Source organism: Phalacrocorax carbo, chromosome 27, assembly GCF_963921805.1.
Source record: "Phalacrocorax carbo chromosome 27, bPhaCar2.1, whole genome shotgun sequence".
Lineage (NCBI taxonomy): Eukaryota > Metazoa > Chordata > Aves > Suliformes > Phalacrocoracidae > Phalacrocorax > Phalacrocorax carbo.
In genome coordinates, this window is record NC_087539.1 from 2,666,769 (window position 1) to 2,691,444 (window position 24,676).

A 24,676-nucleotide genomic window follows, 5' to 3' on the forward strand; every position below is an offset into this window, starting at 1 on the left:
AACTTCTGGGATGCAATTTAAATTTGCCTTAAAAATCCCCAGTAACCAAAAGCCAGACGGACCACGCAGCTATTCGAATAGCCCCTGAAGACCTCCACTCCCTGGTGGACTCTGTGATAACCCATCCCTGTGGCAAGGGTGTTGGTTGGAGCCGTGGTCCTTTCGGTCGCTGCGTGTTGGGAACCGCTTCCCTGTTTCTTTTAAGGGATCGGAGCAGAAGCTACCCAGGCGCATCCGAGAGCAATGCCAACTCATTGCAGGGGAGAGGAAGGTGTCACAGGAAGCTCCCCCTTCCTCCGCAGGACGCGTGAACACCTCTCTGGGTGCATCGCTGTTTCTGGAGCCAGCTCGACAGGTTCAGGTGGGGCTTGGTCTGTTGTGCCAAGGCTGAGCTGGTGCCAGCGACGCTCACAACAGCAGCCTACACGCCGTGCTCTGGATTATGTGGCACGTGGGGTGGGATGCAGGGTTTGCGGGAGGCCTTCTCAAGCAGGACAGGGCTGCTTCAGGGATCAGTGCAGTGCTTCCGTAGGAATTGCCACCTGGTTCGCTTCACGCAGCGAGTTGATACATGTATTTAGGGCAATGGTTTTGGATAGACATCTATCTAACCGTTGTTCCACGCGGAGCTGGTTGGTTTGGTCTGTGGGTGTTCCATCCCCTAGGTCATAACAATTCCTTCCGAGATCCATGTGGATGATCTGAAGCCTTGCCTGATGCAGCGTGCATTGGAACGAGCCACTCTCAAAATGCAAAGAGGAGGGATGAAGCTGAATTGCACCCAAAGTAGCCATTCGCAAACTCAACAGAGGTGAACAGCAGCAACCGTTTAGAAACTGTTGTGCAGAATCAGAGAACCACAGGGTGCCCTAAGCTGGGAGGGACCCGCAAGGACCATCGAGCCCAGCTCCCGGCCCTGCACAGGACACCCCAAATTCACACCGTGTCTCTGGGGGCCTTGGCCAAGCGCTTCTGGAACATCGCCAGGCTGGTGCCGCCATGCCTCCCTGGGGAGCCTGTGCCAGGGCTCCACCACCCTCTGGGGGAAGGACCTTCTCCTAATGCCCAGCCTCACCCTCCCCTGGCACATCTCCCTGCCATTCCCTCGGGGCCTGGCGTTGGGCACCAGAGAGCAGAGACCAGCCCTGCCCCTCCTCCTGCCCTCGGGAGGGGGCTGCAGAGCGCCATGAGGCTGCCCTCGGCCCCCTCTGCTCCAGCTGAACAAACCCAGGGACTCCAGCCGCCCCTCGTACGGTTATGTTGCTGAGGAATTGTTAATTAAAGAAAGCAAAAGGGACATTTTAGCTCAGACTTCACAAGGAAAATCATAGAATTATAGACTCATAGACCAGTTTGGGTTGGAAGGGACCCTTAGAGCCCATCCAGTCCAGCCCCCGGCAGTGAGCAGGGACGTCTTCAACTAGACCACGTTGCTCAGAGGCCCGTCCAGCCTGGCCTATCATGGGCCAGGCCCACTGAGTCTCACCTTCTCCTGACATGAAGTCATGTATCGTCCTCCTAATCTTTACCTGAGCCTAATAATGGCTCCAGGGTGACACAGGAGTTTCGGTCTCAGCATTGTTCAGACACGGTTTGCCCTACACAGAATTTTGCAGGGAGCAGATACGGTTCTGAAAGCGTCTTTCAGTGCGACTGAAATATGGGAGCGAAGGAGGACAATTCGCATTGGTTTCTCTTGAGATGCATCAGCATCTAGAAACTACTGAGCCCAGCTGAAACAGAACAGGAAATATTTCGGTGTCGTATCCTAGTGCTTTGGCAAACCTTACCCAGATGTGTTGAAATGGGTCTGTTTCCAGGTTTTCCCCCACTTGCTTTTAAAATCACGGTCATTACACATTTTTTTTTCTGTTCACCACAATTATTCTTTCCAGCAGGTGACAGAATTCCCAATCCCAGACATCTTTTTATATAGCTATATAAAAAGGGGGAATTCAGTGGGAAATTGCATTGAAATTCTCGGCAAAATGTAGATAACTGGTAAAGTTTAATTACAAAAAAGGAGGACAAACGGCAAGTCTGAGCTGCCAGTTGGGCATTCCTGCTGTAAGGCTAGAAGAAACCAAGTTTGGTAGGGGAAAGCGGTACTTCTCACCTGGCTGCCTGGAAAACACTGCGTCTACTCCTGGGAAATGCCCTTCGTCTGTTCAAAATCTTGTCCACCTCAAGATATTTCAGCTGGTCCAATTACAGCCGATTAATCACGTACAAACCTTTCATTTAGAGGATTTAGGAGGCACTTTCCAAACGGAGCCAGAGCGAGGATTGCAAAGCCCTGACCACACAACCTCTATATAACTGAAGGGCTCACAGTGTGGCTTTACCCAGCACCTTTGGAAGGAAGAGCATCCCATTCGGGTGAGGCCCAGCTCCTCCTAATGCCGTGTAGGGGACAAAGGGGAGGTGCTGGCCACGTGGAAATTGTTCCACTGCTGCTCTTGGAGACGGCGTCCCAGATCTCGCTTGTCTTCTTGAGCTATCAGTCAAGGCTGAAGACCCTCAGCGGCAGTGTCAGCAGCAGGACTTGGCTCCCAAACGCTTTTTAACGAGTCCGTGGTTGCTGAGCCTTGCGCCGGAGTGTGCTCAGGCTGCACAGGTGGACTCTTGCAGAGATGAGGAGAGGAAAGAGGGGCGGCTCAGGCAGATGCTCAGTCCATCAGTGATCAGGCAGATATCTCAGCTCTGCAGCAGCGGGGCCTTTAAAAATGCCCCACAAACAGGCCGTTTTAGTTCATGGTCTGACACATGGAAGAGCAGGAGTAGCCAAGAGCAGAAGGGCCAAGAGTGCTAGACTATGGAAGTGATGGGTCATGTGTTCCTACGGTGACCTCATCTTAATCTTTAGTAGTTAAAAGGTTGGTTTTATCTCAGAGCTTTCTCTTTTCCACTTAAAACTCTGTATCCATCTATTTAAAGCTAAAATGGATACGGAGAGATCCTGTCTTTTCTCTTTTCCAGACACTCTTTCAGCTTTATGAAGCAAAGGCAGATTCTTTTTTCATGCCATTAGCAAGAAGGCCAGATCGCAACTCCTCCCCTCTCCCCGCAGAAGCAGTACTTACTCGGGGGAGGATATACTGGGAAAGAGAGAAAAGAGAGAATGCGGAGCCAAGGGAGCTGTAGCCTTTGGTTTCTGTAGCAGGCACTCCTGGTGAGGTGGTGAAGCAAGGAGAGCCACCCCCAAGTCAACATGAGGACAATATCGAGGCCTTCTATCTCATGAAATGCCAAAAGAGGTGGGGAAATTTGAGAGAGAACAAACGATGGTGATGTGCATGGGTAACTGTGCGAACTGTAATTAATGATGGAGGGCAGGCTAATGAGATAAGGCGATCTCATCTCAACAAAGCTCATGAGTCAGGCAGGGTTTGGGGAATTTCACAATTCCTCCATTGGTGCGTGGTGTTTACTCTGACCTCCCTTCGGGCAGCCATTAATTGCTGCCTGATGAACCAAACCCAATAACAACATTAATAGACCTGCTTATTACCACGGAATGGAGACTAACTCCTCCAGAACGTATAAAGGAGAACTTCTGTCACCCCAACCAGAGGAGCTGAGGATCCTTCTCTCTCATTTCTCCTCCTGTGTTACAACCTTCCCCACCTGCTCTCTCATCTTCGCCTAACTCTCTGAAAGCGACGCGATGAGCCATCACTTCTCCAGATTTGGGGATGGGAATTTCAGTTCTTTCTCTGCCCACTGGGGCACACTGGGGGGCGGGAGAGGTTTGTCTTCCATAAGGCACTGTGAAGACGACAGAGGACAAGAAAGATACGGTGGTTATGGGTATGGGTATGGTTATGGCAGCAGGAGTCTCCACAACCTTGGTGGGTTTAGGACCGTTTGTATTGGTGGAGGCTACGGAGGAGAAGCAGGAGGATATGGGAGGTGCCTGGGATTTGGTGGTAGGACACCCCTTGATAGGGGCTTTGGTAGAAGAGGATATTTTGTGGGAGCTTTTCGAGGTGGTGAAGCGGGGCTTGGTAGCATGTGTGGAAGAAGTTCAGGCAGGGAGGTGCTTGGGGGAGGCCTTGGTAGAAGCGCCTTTGGTGAACAAGGGGCTGGACAGGGCTTTGGGCAGGCTGGTGTTAGAGGCATCGAGGAGGTGCACGTCAACACCAACCTCCTGAGGCCAATGCAAGTGCAAGTCGACCCCGAGTTCCAGAGAGTGCGCTCAGATGAGAAAGAGCAGATTAAAGCTCTCAACAACAAATTTGCATCATTCATCGATAAGGTGAGTCCCTGTTCTCCTTTTTAACTTGTTATTTGGGAAGTGGGAAATGTAAGGGGTCCCGCTCTGCCTCCGTGAGTCATGGGGACACCTTTACATTGCATGGGCTCCCCCCAAACCTCACAGCATTGGCCGGATTTCCTTGTGCTGGCGGGAAGTTCTTAATAGCTTGCTATAAATGCCGCTGCATGATTCACTTACTTTTAGCCCTGGGATAAGTATCTCGGAGCTCTCTTTTGTGGCAGGACAATAGCAAACTGCTGGGGCGTCTCTGGCACATTCACTCGCTTCTCTTTGGAGGAAAAGGGTTTCCGCATGGCTGGTAATATTCTGGTGCCTGGGAATTGTTGATGGTGGCAGGAAAAATGGGTGATGGACTTGGACATCCTCGATGTGTTCTCGTTCTTTTTTCTAAAGCAAAGCAAAATGTTGCATTTCTTCAAATTACAGAACAAAATACTTCTTTGCTCGGAGGCCCTGGCCTCTTTCAGGTGGCCAGTGGCCCCCGCATCTTTCTCCTCTACCTCTTTCTTAGCTTACCCTACAATACTTCCACCTCTGTCTGCAGCCTTGTCTTCTCTTTCATTTCTACTCACGGGCACAGGAGCAAACCAGCCACAAAAGCACTCCCACCCACGCAGACCTGGCATGCGCCTTTGCTTGGGTGGTGACAGGAGTCTCTGCATAGGGTGGAAGCTCCTGGTATTTGTTACACGTGAAGACTGAAGGGCTTCTTGTATTACCCTGCGGAAAAGGCGGTGGTTACACCCAGAAGCTTTAAGCACGCTTAGTCCTGAAAGATAGGAGCACATTTGACTCGTATTTTTTATTTTGTATTTTTTATTTATTTTATTTTTAGATTTCTTAAAAACTTTTTAATATTTAAAACCTTCTGGATATCAGCTTCCAGGTTCTAACCTGTTCACTGTCCCAGTGAACAGGAGGAGGGGGCTAACCCTTCCCATGTATTTGGGTGCCTAAGGGTGTTCGGGAACAGCTGAAGTCTCCCTCCACCCCAACCGTCCCCCTAAATAAAGCGCATTTAAGAGATGAAAAGCCGGCGATGATTTCAGTATCAGCTTTGTGAAGCAGCAGCAAAATCATACCCTTCTTATTCAACAGATTGGGGAAAGAAGAGGCTGCCCCCCTTCAGTCTAAGCTGCCTCGTGTGTTGGTACCAGTGTCACTACGGCTGGTCCCACCTGACGAAACCTCTAGACGCTGCTGCGTTGGAAATCTTACCTGGGGTTTGCTTTGCTGTAGGGGCTGATGTCGGCGCTTCCCCCAGCGCCTTCCGGCGGCTGAGACGCTCGTCTGCTTTGCCTTTCAGGTCCAATGTCTGGAGCGGCAGAACCAGGCTCTGATGGCCAAGTGGGAGCTTCTGCAGCAGCAAAGTGCCGGGCCAGAGGAGAGGAGAAATATCACTGCTTTCTTCCAATCTTACATCAGCAACCTGCAGCGGCAGCTAGAAACGCTCCAGAACCAGAAGGAGCAGCTGGATCCGGAAGCGTATAATATACTTCAGCTTGTTGAAGTTTATAAAAAGAGGTGAATAATCACAGCTCTGGGGAAAATCATACTGGAATTTTCCAAGGCGATGGTAATCACGCCCTGGGATGGCATAGCTTAGCTTCGCACCTTCGAGAGTTTTGTGGCCGTTATAGCACCCCTCTGCACTAGGTTCCTCATGGGGCTTTGACGCTGGGAGACCAAAGCAGAGTTGGTGAGGGTAGAACCCAGGACAGAAAAAGGAAAATCAAAGGCCCTGTAGGTCTACCCCACTCTTCTCTCCCTCCTCCCGAGCTCCTTCACGCCCTTCCTCCCCCAGGCAATGAGTAACTCCTTACTCCCACTGGTAGCTGTGGTCAACCTGGAGAGCGGGGAGGGGAGGGTGGGGAGGGAGCCCAGCACTGGGAACAGGCTGAGAAGAGTCGCTTCTTCTGGCTTAGCCGCACCCAAAAGATAATATAAGTCCGCCGCTCGGAGAAATGGGGAGTTTAGTTCAGAATTACAGGGATGTTACCACATTTTGCTGCGCCCGGTTTCGCAGAGGGTTTGCCGTTGCCTTTGCCGTTGCCAGACATGGCAGGTAAATGAAGACGTGACACATTGCCTTGTTGGGGGATTCCCTTTGGATTCTGATCCACTTGACTGACAAAGTAAGATAGGCAACGAGCTACCTGTTCCTTTTCTCTGCTGCAACAGGTTCGAGGACGAGATCAACAAGCGCGCGTCTAAAGAAGAGGAGTTCGTGGACCTCAAAAAGGTGAAGTAACCCAAGACGCTGAGCTAAATCAAAGCCTCAGAAATAAAGCAAAAACTGGGTGGCTGGTGAGGTTTTCAAAAGCAAGGTCGTCGCCCAACTTTGTCTAACTCTTCTCTAACTGAAGTCATTGAAAGTGTGAGCTTTTTACTGCAAGACTGGAGGGAAATTGTTTCCTCTGGAGACTGTATGGGTCCTCTGTAAAAGGAATATCTAAAAAATGCCGGTCTTTATTCATGCAGACAGAGCCTAGGTGAGACGTTGTTATCAGGGGTTAAATAATATCTATAGGTGGCTTACACAGGAGAATAGAAAACGTCAACAACTTTTTATTAGAAGAATTAATGAAATCTATGTTTCTACATTTCGCATTTTCTGCAGGGACACGTTTATTGCCGCAGCTATTTTGCTTATTTCCAAGCCATTCTTTTCTTCTGAGAGCTAAAAGCTTTCCCTTTGTTCCCATTGCTTTTCAAATGAAACCTGAGATTCGTGGGCCTTTGGCCCCAGGAATGAAGGCTTTAAAGAAATGTACCAAGTCTTGCAAGAACCGCACTTCAGTGGAGAACTTGGATCACAGAAATACAAATATGCCTCTGGCTTTTTTCACAGGAACTGGACAGTGCCTACATGGGCAAAATGGAATTTGATGTTCGGGTGGAAATCCTGAAGCAGGAGCTTGAGTTCCTCAGATGCTTACATGAGGCTGTGAGTACCCTTCTCAGATTAAAACCTTAACCTCAGGTCTTGGAGGACCTGTATCTCCTGGAGGTTCCCAGAAGAGGACTTTTTGGTGCGGAGAGTGGGTCACCCTCGGCCTTTGGTCTTATCAAGTCTTTTTTTAATCTGTGAGAGAAAAGGGGGTCTGGTGTGTCACAAAGACTGGAAGAGACACCTGAAAATTAAAACTGGTGGTGGAACAATAGGACCTGGGGGGGATGCAGGTAGAGAAGGTCCAGTGGGTAACTGGCCAGAGGGTCCCACTTCTTTCCTCATAACACAACCTGGACTGCTCACGTGCTCTGTTAATATCTAAAATCTTGTTTTCCTTGCAGGAGCTGTCCCAGCTGCAAACCGTAGTTGGCAACACCGATGTCTTCCTGTCCATGGACAACCAGAGAGAACTGAACATGGATGGCATCATTGAAGAAGTCAGGCAGGAGTATGAGGCAATTGCTCAGAGAAGCAAAGCTGCAGTAGATGCCATGTATCGGGGCAGGGTGAGTAGACGTCAACGAGGTGGGGAGGCAAGGCTTTCTGCTCAATGGAAGAGAAACCAAAACCATCTGTTCTCTCCTCTGCGCACCAGGTCCAGGACCTTCAGAACATGTGGGTAAACCAACGTGAGCAACTGAGGAACAGTTATCAGGAAATCCAGGAACTGAGCAGGCAGATCCAAAGACTACAACCAGAAATTGAAATTGCAAGGAAAAAGGTAAGGCTGATACTTTCCAACGTGACTAAACTAAGTCACTTTTAAGTGGGGACTCAGTGCAGGAAGGCGTAGTCTGTCGTTCAGAGACAAATCTAGTGATGATGTTTTTTCTTCAAAAGGAAGCAAGATTTAGATTTTGGCTGTCTACACTGGGATTTAATTTGGGTTAATTTACCCAGTCTAATGTATCTTCCGAGTTCGGTCACCGAAGCAGGTCTTTTAATTTCCAAGGACTGCCAGAAGGGTTTGAAAATCCCAGTCCCAGGGAGGGGAATGGACAGGCTCTGTTTGTGCCCTCTGCAGAATGCCAGCCTCCAAGAGAACATTAAAGATGCAGAGCAGCGTGGGAGCTCTGCCGTTGAGGATGGACAGCGAAAGCTTCAGGAGTTGGAAAATGCCCTGCAGCAGGCCAAAGATGATCTTGCCCATCTTCTCCATGATTATCAGGAGCTCTTGAACTTGAAATTGGCCCTGGATATTGAAATTGCTATGTACAGATCACTCCTCGAGGAGGAGGAGACCAGGTAGGTACAAACTATTCATCCTGGTTAGAAGCACCTGCGCACAGCAGTGTGTCCCAGAGAATCACAGAATCATGAAGGTTGGAAAAGACCTCTCGGATCATCAAGTCCAACCCCCAAACCAACACCCCCAGGCCTCCTAAACCATGTCCCCAAGTACCATGTCTCCACGGTGTTTGTCACCAGGGACGGTGACTCCCCCACCTCTCTGGGCAGCCTGTGCCAGGGCCTGACCCCTCTGGCAGGGAAGACATTTCCCCTTATCTCCAACCTAAACCTCCCCTGGTGCAGGCTGGGGCCGTTCCCTCTCGTCCCATCACTGGTGACGTGGGAGCACAGACCGACCCCCCCTCACTCCAGCCCCTCTCAGGGGGTTCCAGAGAGCGAGAAGGGCTCCCCTCAGCCCCCTCTTCTCCAGGCTAAACCCCCCCAGCCCCCTCAGCCGCCCCCCAGCACACTTGTGCTCCAGACCCTGCCCCAGCCCCGCTGCCCTTCTCTGGACACGCTCCAGCCCCTCCAGGCCCTTCTTGTCCCGAGGGGCCCAGACCTGAGCCCAGCATTCGAGGTGGGGCCTCCCCGGTGCCGAGCACAGGGGTTCCTTGCTCTATCTTAGATGTCCAGGGTGAATTGCTGCCTGGAAAGAGCGACCTCTTCCAGTGCCTCACCGACAGAGCACAGTCTGACTTACTTTTATTGCACGCGTTATATCACAGTGTCGCTTTTCTTCGCAGGCTAGAGGAAGGCTCACCAACCACAGTCTGTAAGTATCTCAAGGCATTGCTGTGATTTTTTAAGAGGACTGTTACCATTTTTTTGCCTCTGGTACTTGACACCCACCATCAGAACAAGCTATCGCAGTCCCTATCTTAGTTTTCCAGGGAAATGAAGCAAACAGTGGTCTCGTGTGAGCGTGTGAACACGTGCCTGTGCATTAATATGTCAACATGGAGCTACTGAATTTGGAACTTATTGGCTAATTTCAAACAAATTGGTAGGAAGTGGGAAAAACCTCATTTACTTTGCGGGCCAGTGCACGTCAGAGGTGAAGGAAAAAGGGGATCTAATCCTAAAATTTGCGGAAGTAGGAGGCCAGCTAAAGGAGAGAGAAACCGGTACTCTTGGCCTCCATAAAGTAAGGGCTGCACTGGGTGTTCGTGTACAGACTAAAAACATAAGTCATGTTAACGATAAGCAATTAAAGGCAGAACCGCTTGAGAAGAAAAGTCACAGGTACCTCCACAAACGAAGATACTTGTTGCCCCTTTTTAAAAATTATGACTATGACCAGCAGCGTAGCTACACTGATGGACACAGATACATATCAGCTGTGCTCAAAATATTCTTGATTCAAAAGAATAAAGTGGATGTAATATCTGTTTCTTCCAGGTGTCACTGAGCACAAGGCAAGTGCCATTGGAGTCACTGGCGAAGGACGTGGACATGTGAAAAGCACAAAGGGAGGCCTGAGCTCCGATGGATGCAGCAAAAACAAAAGGAAAGGACAAATAACAGGAGGAGAAAAAAGTGGAAACTATAGCAGAAAGGGATCCAGCTCTGGCAGTGGGGGCTCCATGTGTGGAGGAGGCCCCAGCTATGGAGGAGGGGGCTCGAGCTCTGGCAGGAGAGGGTCCATGTCTGGAGGAGGAGGAGGAGGAAGCTCAGGTCATGGAGGATCCAGCTCTGGTAGCGGTGGGTCCATGTGTGGAGGAGGCTCAGGGTATGGAGGCGGGGGAAGCTCAGGCAGTGGAGGCTCCATGTCTGGAGGAGGCCACAGCTACGGAGCAGGGGGCTCGAGCTCTGGCAGGAGAGGGTCCATGTCTGGAGGTGGAGGAGGAGGAAGCTCAGGTCATGGAGGATCCAGCTCTGGTAGCGGTGGGTCCATGTGTGGAGGAGGCTCAGGGTATGGAGGCGGGGGAAGCTCAGGCAGTGGAGGCTCCATGTCTGGAGGAGGCCACAGCTATGGAGGAGGGGGCTCGAGCTCTGGCAGGAGAGGGTCCATGTCTGGAGGTGGAGGAGGAGGAAGCTCAGGTCATGGAGGATCCAGCTCTGGTAGCGGTGGGTCCATGTGTGGAGGAGGCTCAGGGTATGGAGGAGGAGGAAGCTCAGGCAGTGGAGGCTCCATGTCTGGAGGAGGCCACAGCTATGGAGGAGGGGGCTCGAGCTCTGGCAGGAGAGGGTCCATGTCTGGAGGAGGAGGAGGAGGAAGCTCAGGTCATGGAGGATCCAGCTCTGGTAGCGGTGGGTCCATGTGTGGAGGAGGCTCAGGGTATGGAGGAGGAGGAAGCTCAGGCAGTGGAGGCTCCATGTCTGGAGGAGGCCCCAGCTACGGAGGAGGGGGCTCGAGCTCTGGCAGGAGAGGGTCCATGTCTGGAGGAGGAGGAGGAGGAAGCTCAGGTCATGGAGGATCCAGCTCTGGTAGCGGTGGGTCCATGTGTGGAGGAGGCTCAGGGTATGGAGGAGGAGGAAGCTCAGGCAGTGGAGGCTCCATGTCTGGAGGAGGCCCCAGCTACGGAGGAGGGGGCTCGAGCTCTGGCAGGAGAGGGTCCATGTCTGGAGGAGGAGGAGGAGGAAGCTCAGGTCATGGAGGATCCAGCTCTGGTAGCGGTGGGTCCATGTGTGGAGGAGGCTCAGAGTATGGAGGAGGAGGAAGCTCAGGCAGTGGAGGCTCCATGTCTGGAGGAGGCCCCAGCTATGGAGGAGGGGGCTCGAGCTCTGGCAGGAGAGGGTCCATGTCTGGAGGTGGAGGAGGAGGAAGCTCAGGTCATGGAGGATCCAGCTCTGGTAGCGGTGGGTCCATGTGTGGAGGAGGCTCAGAGTATGGAGGAGGAGGAAGCTCAGGCAGTGGAGGCTCCATGTCTGGAGGAGGCCACAGCTACGGAGGAGGGGGCTCGAGCTCTGGCAGGAGAGGGTCCATGTCTGGAGGAGGAGGAGGAGGAAGCTCAGGTCATGGAGGATCCAGCTCTGGTAGCGGTGGGCCCATGTGTGGAGGAGGCTCAGAGTATGGAGGCAGGGGAAGCTCAGGCAGTGGAGGCTCCATGTCTGGAGGAGGCCACACCTATGGAGGAGGGGGCTCGAGCTCTGGCAGGAGAGGGTCCATGTCTGGAGGAGGAGGAGGAGGAAGCTCAGGTCATGGAGGATCCAGCTCTGGTAGCGGTGGGTCCATGTGTGGAGGAGGAGGAAGCTCAGGCAGTGGAGGCTCCATGTCTGGAGGAGGCCACAGCTATGGAGGAGGGGGCTCGAGCTCTGGCAGGAGAGGGTCCATGTCTGGAGGAGGTGGAGGAGGAAGCTCAGGTCATGGAGGATCCAGCTCTGGTAGCGGTGGGTCCATGTGTGGAGGAGGCTCAGGGTATGGAGGCGGGGGAAGCTCAGGCAGTGGAGGCTCCATGTCTGGAGGAGGCCCCAGCTATGGAGGAGGGGGCTCGAGCTCTGGCAGGAGAGGGTCCATGTCTGGAGGTGGAGGAGGAGGAAGCTCAGGTCATGGAGGATCCAGCTCTGGTAGCGGTGGGTCCATGTGTGGAGGAGGCTCAGGGTATGGAGGCGGGGGAAGCTCAGGCAGTGGAGGCTCCATGTCTGGAGGAGGCCACAGCTACGGAGGAGGGGGCTCGAGCTCTGGCAGGAGAGGGTCCATGTCTGGAGGAGGAGGAGGAGGAAGCTCAGGTCATGGAGGATCCAGCTCTGGTAGCAGTGGGTCCATGTGTGGAGGAGGCTCAGGGTATGGAGGAGGAGGAAGCTCAGGCAGTGGAGGCTCCATGTCTGGAGGAGGCCCCAGCTATGGAGGAGGGGGCTCGAGCTCTGGCAGGAGAGGGTCCATGTCTGGAGGTGGAGGAGGAGGAAGCTCAGGTCATGGAGGATCCAGCTCTGGTAGCGGTGGGTCCATGTGTGGAGGAGGCTCAGAGTATGGAGGAGGAGGAAGCTCAGGCAGTGGAGGCTCCATGTCTGGAGGAGGCCACAGCTACGGAGGAGGGGGCTCGAGCTCTGGCAGGAGAGGGTCCATGTCTGGAGGTGGAGGAGGAGGAAGCTCAGGTCATGGAGGATCCAGCTCTGGTAGCGGTGGGTCCATGTGTGGAGGAGGCTCAGGGTATGGAGGAGGAGGAAGCTCAGGCAGTGGAGGCTCCATGTCTGGAGGAGGCCACAGCTATGGAGGAGGGGGCTCGAGCTCTGGCAGGAGAGGGTCCATGTCTGGAGGTGGAGGAGGAGGAAGCTCAGGTCATGGAGGATCCAGCTCTGGTAGCGGTGGGTCCATGTGTGGAGGAGGAGGAAGCTCAGGCAGTGGAGGCTCCATGTCTGGAGGAGGCCACAGCTATGGAGGAGGGGGCTCGAGCTCTGGCAGGAGAGGGTCCATGTCTGAAGGTGGAGGAGGAGGAAGCTCAGGTCATGGAGGATCCAGCTCTGGTAGCGGTGGGTCCATGTGTGGAGGAGGCTCAGGGTATGGAGGCGGGGGAAGCTCAGGCAGTGGAGGCTCCATGTCTGGAGGAGGCCACAGCTACGGAGGAGGGGGCTCGAGCTCTGGCAGGAGAGGGTCCATGTCTGGAGGTGGAGGAGGAGGAAGCTCAGGTCATGGAGGATCCAGCTCTGGTAGCGGTGGGTCCATGTGTGGAGGAGGAGGAAGCTCAGGCAGTGGAGGCTCCATGTCTGGAGGAGGCCACAGCTATGGAGGAGGGGGCTCGAGCTCTGGCAGGAGAGGGTCCATGTCTGGAGGTGGAGGAGGAGGAAGCTCAGGTCATGGAGGATCCAGCTCTGGTAGCGGTGGGTCCATGTGTGGAGGAGGCTCAGGGTATGGAGGCGGGGGAAGCTCAGGCAGTGGAGGCTCCATGTCTGGAGGAGGCCCCAGCTACGGAGGAGGGGGCTCGAGCTCTGGCAGGAGAGGGTCCATGTCTGGAGGAGGAGGAGGAGGAAGCTCAGGTCATGGAGGATCCAGCTCTGGTAGCGGTGGGTCCATGTGTGGAGGAGGCTCAGGGTATGGAGGAGGAGGAAGCTCAGGCAGTGGAGGCTCCATGTCTGGAGGAGGCCCCAGCTACGGAGGAGGGGGCTCGAGCTCTGGCAGGAGAGGGTCCATGTCTGGAGGAGGAGGAGGAGGAAGCTCAGGTCATGGAGGATCCAGCTCTGGTAGCGGTGGGTCCATGTGTGGAGGAGGCTCAGAGTATGGAGGAGGAGGAAGCTCAGGCAGTGGAGGCTCCATGTCTGGAGGAGGCCCCAGCTATGGAGGAGGGGGCTCGAGCTCTGGCAGGAGAGGCTCCATGTCTGGAGGTGGAGGAGGAGGAAGCTCAGGTCATGGAGGATCCAGCTCTGGTAGCGGTGGGTCCATGTGTGGAGGAGGCTCAGAGTATGGAGGAGGAGGAAGCTCAGGCAGTGGAGGCTCCATGTCTGGAGGAGGCCACAGCTACGGAGGAGGGGGCTCGAGCTCTGGCAGGAGAGGGTCCATGTCTGGAGGAGGAGGAGGAGGAAGCTCAGGTCATGGAGGATCCAGCTCTGGTAGCGGTGGGCCCATGTGTGGAGGAGGCTCAGAGTATGGAGGCAGGGGAAGCTCAGGCAGTGGAGGCTCCATGTCTGGAGGAGGCCACACCTATGGAGGAGGGGGCTCGAGCTCTGGCAGGAGAGGGTCCATGTCTGGAGGAGGAGGAGGAGGAAGCTCAGGTCATGGAGGATCCAGCTCTGGTAGAGGTGGGTCCATGTGTGGAGGAGGAGGAAGCTCAGGCAGTGGAGGCTCCATGTCTGGAGGAGGCCACAGCTATGGAGGAGGGGGCTCGAGCTCTGGCAGGAGAGGGTCCATGTCTGGAGGAGGTGGAGGAGGAAGCTCAGGTCATGGAGGATCCAGCTCTGGTAGCGGTGGGTCCATGTGTGGAGGAGGCTCAGGGTATGGAGGCGGGGGAAGCTCAGGCAGTGGAGGCTCCATGTCTGGAGGAGGCCCCAGCTATGGAGGAGGGGGCTCGAGCTCTGGCAGGAGAGGGTCCATGTCTGGAGGTGGAGGAGGAGGAAGCTCAGGTCATGGAGGATCCAGCTCTGGTAGCGGTGGGTCCATGTGTGGAGGAGGCTCAGGGTATGGAGGCGGGGGAAGCTCAGGCAGTGGAGGCTCCATGTCTGGAGGAGGCCACAGCTACGGAGGAGGGGGCTCGAGCTCTGGCAGGAGAGGGTCCATGTCTGGAGGTGGAGGAGGAGGAAGCTCAGGTCATGGAGGATCCAGCTCTGGTAGCAGTGGGTCCATGTGTGGAGGAGGCTCAGGGTATGGAGGAGGAGGAAGCTCAGGCAGTGGAGGCTCCATGTGTGGAGGAGGCCCCAGCTATGGAGGAGGGGGCTCGAGCTCTGGCAGGAGAGGGTCCATGTCTGGAGGTGGAGGAGGAGGAAGCTCAGGTCATGGAGGATCCAGCTCTGGTAGCGGTGGGTCCATGTGTGGAGGAGGCTCAGAGTATGGAGGAGGAGGAAGCTCAGGCAGTGGAGGCTCCATGTCTGGAGGAGGCCCCAGCTACGGAGGAGGGGGCTCGAGCTCTGGCAGGAGAGGGTCCATGTCTGGAGGTGGAGGAGGAGGAAGCTCAGGTCATGGAGGATCCAGCTCTGGTAGCGGTGGGTCCATGTGTGGAGGAGGAGGAAGCTCAGGCAGTGGAGGCTCCATGTCTGGAGGAGGCCACAGCTATGGAGGAGGGGGCTCGAGCTCTGGCAGGAGAGGGTCCATGTCTGAAGGTGGAGGAGGAGGAAGCTCAGGTCATGGAGGATCCAGCTCTGGTAGCGGTGGGTCCATGTGTGGAGGAGGCTCAGAGTATGGAGGAGGAGGAAGCTCAGGCAGTGGAGGCTCCATGTCTGGAGGAGGCCACAGCTACGGAGGAGGGGGCTCGAGCTCTGGCAGGAGAGGGTCCATGTCTGGAGGTGGAGGAGGAGGAAGCTCAGGTCATGGAGGATCCAGCTCTGGTAGCGGTGGGTCCATGTGTGGAGGAGGAGGAAGCTCAGGCAGTGGAGGCTCCATGTCTGGAGGAGGCCACAGCTATGGAGGAGGGGGCTCGAGCTCTGGCAGGAGAGGGTCCATGTCTGGAGGTGGAGGAGGAGGAAGCTCAGGTCATGGAGGATCCAGCTCTGGTAGCGGTGGGTCCATGTGTGGAGGAGGCTCAGGGTATGGAGGCGGGGGAAGCTCAGGCAGTGGAGGCTCCATGTCTGGAGGAGGCCCCAGCTACGGAGGAGGGGGCTCGAGCTCTGGCAGGAGAGGGTCCATGTCTGGAGGTGGAGGAGGAGGAAGCTCAGGTCATGGAGGATCCAGCTCTGGTAGCGGTGGGTCCATGTGTGGAGGAGGCTCAGGGTATGGAGGAGGAGGAAGCTCAGGCAGTGGAGGCTCCATGTCTGGAGGAGGCCCCAGCTACGGAGGAGGGGGCTCGAGCTCTGGCAGGAGAGGGTCCATGTCTGGAGGAGGAGGAGGAGGAAGCTCAGGTCATGGAGGATCCAGCTCTGGTAGCGGTGGGTCCATGTGTGGAGGAGGCTCAGAGTATGGAGGCGGGGGAAGCTCAGGCAGTGGAGGCTCCATGTCTGGAGGAGGCCCCAGCTACGGAGGAGGGGGCTCGAGCTCTGGCAGGAGAGGGTCCATGTCTGGAGGAGGAGGAGGAGGAAGCTCAGGTCATGGAGGATCCAGCTCTGGTAGTGGTGGGTCCATGTGTGGAGGAGGAGGAAGCTCAGGCAGTGGAGGCTCCATGTCTGGAGGAGGCCACAGCTACGGAGGAGGGGGCTCGAGCTCTGGCAGGAGAGGGTCCATGTCTGGAGGTGGAGGAGGAGGAAGCTCAGGTCATGGAGGATCCAGCTCTGGTAGCGGTGGGTCCATGTGTGGAGGAGGCTCAGGGTATGGAGGCGGGGGAAGCTCAGGCAGTGGAGGCTCCATGTCTGGAGGAGGCCCCAGCTACGGAGGAGGGGGCTCGAGCTCTGGCAGGAGAGGGTCCATGTCTGGAGGTGGAGGAGGAGGAAGCTCAGGTCATGGAGGATCCAGCTCTGGTAGCGGTGGGTCCATGTGTGGAGGAGGCTCAGGGTATGGAGGCGGGGGAAGCTCAGGCAGTGGAGGCTCCATGTCTGGAGGAGGCCATAGCTATGGAGGAGGGGGCTCGAGCTCTGGCAGGAGAGGGTCCATGTCTGGAGGTGGAGGAGGAGGAAGCTCAGGTCATGGAGGATCCAGCTCTGGTAGCGGTGGGTCCATGTGTGGAGGAGGCTCAGGGTATGGAGGAGGAGGAAGCTCAGGCAGTGGAGGCTCCATGTCTGGAGGAGGCCCCAGCTATGGAGGAGGGGGCTCGAGCTCTGGCAGGAGAGGGTCCATGTCTGGAGGAGGAGGAGGAGGAAGCTCAGGTCATGGAGGATCCAGCTCTGGTAGCGGTGGGTCCATGTGTGGAGGAGGAGGAAGCTCAGGCAGTGGAGGCTCCATGTCTGGAGGAGGCCACAGCTACGGAGGAGGGGGCTCGAGCTCTGGCAGGAGAGGGTCCATGTCTGGAGGTGGAGGAGGAGGAAGCTCAGGTTATGGAGGATCCAGCTCTGGTAGCGGTGGGTCCATGTGTGGAGGAGGCTCAGGGTATGGAGGCGGGGGAAGCTCAGGCAGTGGAGGCTCCATGTCTGGAGGAGGCCCCAGCTACGGAGGAGGGGGCTCGAGCTCTGGCAGGAGAGGGTCCATGTCTGGAGGTGGAGGAGGAGGAAGCTCAGGTCATGGAGGATCCAGCTCTGGTAGCGGTGGGTCCATGTGTGGAGGAGGCTCAGGGTATGGAGGAGGAGGAAGCTCAGGCAGTGGAGGCTCCATGTCTGGAGGAGGCCCCAGCTACGGAGGAGGGGGCTCGAGCTCTGGCAGGAGAGGGTCCATGTCTGGAGGTGGAGGAGGAGGAAGCTCAGGTCATGGAGGATCCAGCTCTGGTAGCGGTGGGTCCATGTGTGGAGGAGGCTCAGGGTATGGAGGAGGAGGAAGCTCAGGCAGTGGAGGCTCCATGTCTGGAGGAGGCCCCAGCTACGGAGGAGGGGGCTCGAGCTCTGGCAGGAGAGGGTCCATGTCTGGAGGTGGAGGAGGAGGAAGCTCAGGTCATGGAGGATCCAGCTCTGGTAGCGGTGGGTCCATGTGTGGAGGAGGCTCAGGGTATGGAGGAGGAGGAAGCTCAGGCAGTGGAGGCTCCATGTCTGGAGGAGGCCCCAGCTACGGAGGAGGGGGCTCGAGCTCTGGCAGGAGAGGGTCCATGTCTGGAGGTGGAGGAGGAGGAAGCTCAGGTCATGGAGGATCCAGCTCTGGTAGCGGTGGGTCCATGTGTGGAGGAGGCTCAGGGTATGGAGGCGGGGGAAGCTCAGGCAGTGGAGGCTCCATGTCTGGAGGAGGCCCCAGCTACGGAGGAGGGGGCTCGAGCTCTGGCAGGAGAGGGTCCATGTCTGGAGGTGGAGGAGGAGGAAGCTCAGGTCATGGAGGATCCAGCTCTGGTAGCGGTGGGTCCATGTGTGGAGGAGGAGGAAGCTCAGGCAGTGGAGGCTCCATGTCTGGAGGAGGCCCCAGCTATGGAGGAGGGGGCTCGAGCTCTGGCAGGAGAGGGTCCATGTCTGGAGGTGGAGGAGGAGGAAGCTCAGGTCATGGAGGATCCAGCTCTGGTAGCGGTGGGTCCATGTGTGGAGGAGGCTCAGGGTATGGAGGAGGAGGAAGCTCAGGCAGTGGAGGCTCCATGTCTGGAGGAGGCCCCAGCTACGGAGGAGGGGGCTCGAGCTCTGGCAGGAGAGGGTCCATGTCTGGAGGTGGAGGAGGAGGAAGCTCAGGTCATGGAGGATCCAGCTCTGGTAGCGGTGGGTCCATGTGTGGAGGAGGCTCAGGGTATGGAGGCGGGGGAAGCTCAGGCAGTGGAGGCTCCATGTCTGGAGGAGGCCCCAGCTATGGAGGAGGGGGCTCAAGCTCTGGCAGGAGAGGGTCCATGTCTGGAGGTGGAGGAGGAGGAAGCTCAGGTCATGGAGGATCCAGCTCTGGTAGCGGTGGGTCCATGTGTGGAGGAGGCTCAGAGTATGGAGGAGGAGGAAGCTCAGGCAGTGGAGGCTCCATGTCTGGAGGAGGCCCCAGCTACGGAGGAGGGGGCTCGAGCTCTGGCAGGAGAGGGTCCATGTCTGGAGGTGGAGGAGGAGGAAGCTCAGGTCATGGAGGATCCAGCTCTGGTAGCGGTGGGTCCATGTGTGGAGGAGGCTCAGGGTATGGAGGCGGGGGAAGCTCAGGCAGTGGAGGCTCCATGTCTGGAGGAGGCCCCAGCTACGGAGGAGGGGGCTCGAGCTCTGGCAGGAGAGGGTCCATGTCTGGAGGTGGAGGAGGAGGAAGCTCAGGTCATGGAGGATCCAGCTCTGGTAGCGGTGGGTCCATGTGTGGAGGAGGCTCAGAGTATGGAGGAGGAGGAAGCTCAGGCAGTGGAGGCTCCATGTCTGGAGGAGGCCACAGCTATGGAGGAGGGGGCTCGAGCTCTGGCAGGAGAGGGTCCATGTCTGGAGGTGGAGGAGGAGGAAGCTCAGGTCATGGAGGATCCAGCTCTGGTAGCGGTGGGTCCATGTGTGGAGGAGGCTCAGAGTATGGAGGCGGGGGAAGCTCAGGCAGTGGAGGCTCCATGTGTGGAGGAGGCCCCAGCTATGGAGGAGGGGGCTCGAGCTCTGGCAGGAGAGGGTCCATGTCTGGAGGTGGAGGAGGAGGAAGCTCAGGTCATGGAGGATCCAGCTCTGGTAGCGGTGGGTCCATGTGTGGAGGAGGCTCAGAGTATGGAGGAGGAGGAAGCTCAGGCAGTGGAGGCTCCATGTCTGGAGGAGGCCACAGCTACGGAGGAGGGGGCTCGAGCTCTGGCAGGAGAGGGTCCATGTCTGGAGGTGGAGGAGGAGGAAGCTCAGGTCATGGAGGATCCAGCTCTGGTAGCGGTGGGTCCATGTGTGGAGGAGGCTCAGAGTATGGAGGAGGAGGAAGCTCAGGCAGTGGAGGCTCCATGTCTGGAGGAGGCCCCAGCTATGGAGGAGGGGGCTCGAGCTCTGGCAGGAGAGGGTCCATGTCTGGAGGTGGAGGAGGAGGAAGCTCAGGTCATGGAGGATCCAGCTCTGGTAGCGGTGGGTCCATGTGTGGAGGAGGCTCAGAGTATGGAGGAGGAGGAAGCTCAGGCAGTGGAGGCTCCATGTGTGGAGGAGGCCATAGCTACGGAGGAGGGGGCTCGAGCTCTGGCAGGAGAGGGTCCATGTCTGGAGGTGGAGGAGGAGGAAGCTCAGGTCATGGAGGATCCAGCTCTGGTAGCGGTGGGTCCATGTGTGGAGGAGGCTCAGGGTATGTAGGAGGAGGAAGCTCAGGCAGTGGAGGCTCCATGTCTGGAGGAGGCCACAGCTACGGAGGAGGGGGCTCGAGCTCTGGCAGGAGAGGGTCCATGTCTGGAGGTGGAGGAGGAGGAAGCTCAGGTCATGGAGGATCCAGCTCTGGTAGCGGTGGGTCCATGTGTGGAGGAGGCTCAGGGTATGGAGGCGGGGGAAGCTCAGGCAGTGGAGGCTCCATGTGTGGAGGAGGCCCCAGCTATGGAGGAGGGGGCTCGAGCTCTGGCAGGAGAGGGTCCATGTCTGGAGGAGGAGGAGGAGGAAGCTCAGGTCATGGAGGATCCAGCTCTGGTAGCGGTGGGTCCATGTGTGGAGGAGGAGGAAGCTCAGGCAGTGGAGGCTCCATGTGTGGAGGAGGCCCCAGCTATGGAGGAGGGGGCTCGAGCTCTGGCAGGAGAGGGTCCATGTCTGGAGGTGGAGGAGGAGGAAGCTCAGGTCATGGAGGATCCAGCTCTGGTAGCGGTGGGTCCATGTGTGGAGGAGGCTCAGGGTATGGAGGAGGAGGAAGCTCAGGCAGTGGAGGCTCCATGTCTGGAGGAGGCCCCAGCTACGGAGGAGGGGGCTCGAGCTCTGGCAGGAGAGGGTCCATGTCTGGAGGTGGAGGAGGAGGAAGCTCAGGTCATGGAGGATCCAGCTCTGGTAGCGGTGGGTCCATGTGTGGAGGAGGCTCAGGGTATGGAGGCGGGGGAAGCTCAGGCAGTGGAGGCTCCATGTCTGGAGGAGGCCCCAGCTACGGAGGAGGGGGCTCAAGCTCTGGCAGGAGAGGGTCCATGTCTGGAGGTGGAGGAGGAGGAAGCTCAGGTCATGGAGGATCCAGCTCTGGTAGCGGTGGGTCCATGTGTGGAGGAGGCTCAGAGTATGGAGGAGGAGGAAGCTCAGGCAGTGGAGGCTCCATGTCTGGAGGAGGCCACAGCTACGGAGGAGGGGGCTCGAGCTCTGGCAGGAGAGGGTCCATGTCTGGAGGTGGAGGAGGAGGAAGCTCAGGTCATGGAGGATCCAGCTCTGGTAGCGGTGGGTCCATGTGTGGAGGAGGCTCAGGGTATGGAGGCGGGGGAAGCTCAGGCAGTGGAGGCTCCATGTCTGGAGGAGGCCCCAGATACGGAGGAGGGGGCTCAAGCTCTGGCAGGAGAGGGTCCATGTCTGGAGGTGGAGGAGGAGGAAGCTCAGGTCATGGAGGATCCAGCTCTGGTAGCGGTGGGTCCATGTGTGGAGGAGGCTCAGAGTATGGAGGAGGAGGAAGCTCAGGCAGTGGAGGCTCCATGTCTGGAGGAGGCCCCAGCTATGGAGGAGGGGGCTCGAGCTCTGGCAGGAGAGGGTCCATGTCTGGAGGTGGAGGAGGAGGAAGCTCAGGTCATGGAGGATCCAGCTCTGGTAGCGGTGGGTCCATGTGTGGAGGAGGCTCAGGGTATGGAGGCGGGGGAAGCTCAGGCAGTGGAGGCTCCATGTCTGGAGGAGGCCCCAGCTATGGAGGAGGGGGCTCGAGCTCTGGCAGGAGAGGGTCCATGTCTGGAGGTGGAGGAGGAGGAAGCTCATGTCATGGAGGATCCAGCTCTGGTAGCGGTGGGTCCATGTGTGGAGGAGGCTCAGGGTATGGAGGAGGAGGAAGCTCAGGCAGTGGAGGCTCCATGTCTGGAGGAGGCCACAGCTATGGAGGAGGGGGCTCGAGCTCTGGCAGGAGAGGGTCCATGTCTGGAGGAGGAGGAGGAGGAAGCTCAGGTCATGGAGGATCCAGCTCTGGTAGCGGTGGGTCCATGTGTGGAGGAGGAGGAAGCTCAGGCAGTGGAGGCTCCATGTCTGGAGGAGGCCATAGCTACGGAGGAGGGGGCTCGAGCTCTGGCAGGAGAGGGTCCATGTCTGGAGGTGGAGGAGGAGGAAGCTCAGGTCATGGAGGATCCAGCTCTGGTAGCGGTGGGTCCATGTGTGGAGGAGGCTCAGGGTATGGAGGCGGGGGAAGCTCAGGCAGTGGAGGCTCCATGTCTGGAGGAGGCCACAGCTACGGAGGAGGGGGCTCGAGCTCTGGCAGGAGAGGGTCCATGTCTGGAGGTGGAGGAGGAGGAAGCTCAGGTCATGGAGGATCCAGCTCTGGTAGCGGTGGGTCCATGTGTGGAGGAGGAGGAAGCTCAGGCAGTGGAGGCTCCATGTCTGGAGGAGGCCACAGCTATGGAGGAGGGGGCTCGAGCTCTGGCAGGAGAGGGTCCATGTCTGGAGGTGGAGGAGGAGGAAGCTCAGGTCATGGAGGATCCAGCTCTGGTAGCGGTGGGTCCATGTGTGGAGGAGGCTCAGAGTATGGAGGAGGAGGAAGCTCAGGCAGTGGAGGCTCCATGTCTGGAGGAGGCCACAGCTACGGAGGAGGGGGCTCGAGCTCTGGCAGGAGAGGGTCCATGTCTGGAGGTGGAGGAGGAGGAAGCTCAGGTCATGGAGGATCCAGCTCTGGTAGCGGTGGGTCCATGTGTGGAGGAGGCTCAGGGTATGGAGGCGGGGGAAGCTCAGGCAGTGGAGGCTCCATGTCTGGAGGAGGCCCCAGCTACGGAGGAGGGGGCTCGAGCTCTGGCAGGAGAGGGTCCATGTCTGGAGGAGGAGGAGGAGGAAGCTCAGGTCATGGAGGATCCAGCTCTGGTAGCGGTGGGTCCATGTGTGGAGGAGGCTCAGAGTATGGAGGCGGGGGAAGCTCAGGCAGTGGAGGCTCCATGTGTGGAGGAGGCCCCAGCTATGGAGGAGGGGGCTCGAGCTCTGGCAGGAGAGGGTCCATGTCTGGAGGTGGAGGAGGAGGAAGCTCAGGTCATGGAGGATCCAGCTCTGGTAGCGGTGGGTCCATGTGTGGAGGAGGCTCAGAGTATGGAGGAGGAGGAAGCTCAGGCAGTGGAGGCTCCATGTCTGGAGGAGGCCACAGCTACGGAGGAGGGGGCTCGAGCTCTGGCAGGAGAGGGTCCATGTCTGGAGGTGGAGGAGGAGGAAGCTCAGGTCATGGAGGATCCAGCTCTGGTAGCGGTGGGTCCATGTGTGGAGGAGGAGGAAGCTCAGGCAGTGGAGGCTCCATGTCTGGAGGAGGCCACAGCTATGGAGGAGGGGGCTCGAGCTCTGGCAGGAGAGGGTCCATGTCTGGAGGTGGAGGAGGAGGAAGCTCAGGTCATGGAGGATCCAGCTCTGGTAGCGGTGGGTTCATGTGTGGAGGAGGCTCAGGGTATGGAGGAGGAGGAAGCTCAGGCAGTGGAGGCTCCATGTCTGGTCCGTGCAGTCCACACAGTGCAGTGCCGATATATGGTGTTGCAGATTGGTCTGGAATTGAAAGGGATTTTTGTGGTGGGAATGTTGGAGGTGTGAGTTATGTCTTTGATGATGGGACTGGGGAACGCAGCTCTGGAGGTGGGCTATCTTCCTGAAGGTGGGGTTATGTTTCTAGTTTTGAAAGTGTCTCAGATTCCTTTGGAGATGTTGCTTTAGAAATAGCATTTGCTTGGAAAATCTCCTGGTGGAATGGAAAGTAGGCATTTGCCTTTGTATTGGAAGCAAGTTTTTCTTTCCTGCCCACCACTGAGTCACTTCTGGTCTGAACGGGTCACACATAATCCTGAGCTCTCTTCTCCTTTGACAGCCACCTCTCAAATTCTCCAAGCACACACTTCTGTGTTTTCACAATATTGTGACGGTTGCTCTTGTTTTCTTAGACTTTTCTGAGCACTTCAGCTCAGGCTGTTTGTAACCTTTGTCTTTGGCAACTAAAACCTTGAAACCCTGTCTCTTTCATGTGTGTTGGTCTATCGAGGGGCATGACTCTGACACGTACAATAAGATTTTTGAATGAACTCTTTAAATACATAAACCAGTTTTGAAAGATCTGATCCAGCCTCAAGAAGAAATTAGTCAAAAAGTGGCAGAAGGTGTTTACAAAAGAATGTCTGTTGGCGGCGGGGCTTATGCTGAACATCCGCTGTGAAAACGGGTTTCAGGGGACAAGGCCTATTGGCTCATCTAGCCAGTCATCCAGGAGACGTGACGTCAGCTCAGTTCCATCGTTCCCTCCAGGAGTCACTCAGTAAATAAGCAGGGGACAGATCGAATTGCCCATGTAGATCTTTGTTAGAACTGCAGCTGCAGATAAAGAAAGGAGTAGAAAGTTTATGGACAACAATGTGTCCTTATCTCATTTCTCATCCTTTTTTTCCACCTGGAGGCTGAAATCAAAGGATGATATGTACCCAAGTAAGCCTTTTTTGGCCAACATCTTATTCAATGTTCGCTTCTATGCAGAGGAAACAAAACATTTTCTAAACGTCTCATAGAACCTCCTTTAATTCCAGTCAAAAGTTCCAATGAAGAGGAGCTGGGAAAGCTTGTTCAAGAAGCTCAATGAAACTGTGTCACCTTAATTTAGCAACACTCCATTTAGATAACTGAAGTGGCACAATCCTGTCATAGAACAGAATCACAGACCAGTTTCGGTTGGAAGGGACCTTCAGAGGCCATCTAGTCCAACACCCTGCCGTGAGCAGGGGCATCCCCAGCTCGACCAGGTCGCTCAGAGCCCCGGCCAGCCTGGCCTTGGATGTCCCCAGGGATGGGGCATCGACCCCCGCTCTGGGCAACCTGGGCCAGCGCTTCGCCACCCTCAGAGTAAAAAATGTCTTCCTTCTATCCCGTCTAAATCCCCCCTCCTTCAGTTTAAACCATCCCCCCTTGGCCTGCCACAGCAGGCCTTGCTAAAGAGGCCACCCCCACCCTTCCCACCCCCCCCAAGTCCCTCTCCGCAGGGCTGCTCCCCGTCCCCCCGTCCCCCAGCCTGTGCGGGTACTGGGGGCTGCCCTGACCCCGCTGCAGGACCTTGCCCTTGGCCTTGCTGAACCTCCTGAGGGTCTCCCTAGGTCCCCCTCACCAGCATGTCCAGGTCCCTCTGGATGGCATCCTGTCCC

General features: G+C 56.8%; 1 protein-coding gene across 1 annotated transcript in view; it reads left to right on the plus strand.

Annotated features, from left to right (window-relative positions):
• Window positions 1–3,667: 3,667 nt before the first annotated feature.
• The window catches only part of LOC104053086 (keratin, type II cytoskeletal 1-like), a 33,035-nt gene continuing 12,026 nt past the window's right edge, over window positions 3,668–24,676 (plus strand). Inside the window, exons 1-5 of the mRNA XM_064474180.1 lie at window positions 3,668–4,258; window positions 5,586–5,803; window positions 6,461–6,521; window positions 7,131–7,226; window positions 7,574–7,738. Of these exons, the coding sequence (XP_064330250.1) occupies window positions 3,668–4,258; window positions 5,586–5,803; window positions 6,461–6,521; window positions 7,131–7,226; window positions 7,574–7,738 (1,131 nt within the window). The remainder of the gene's footprint in view (window positions 4,259–5,585; window positions 5,804–6,460; window positions 6,522–7,130; window positions 7,227–7,573; window positions 7,739–24,676) is intronic.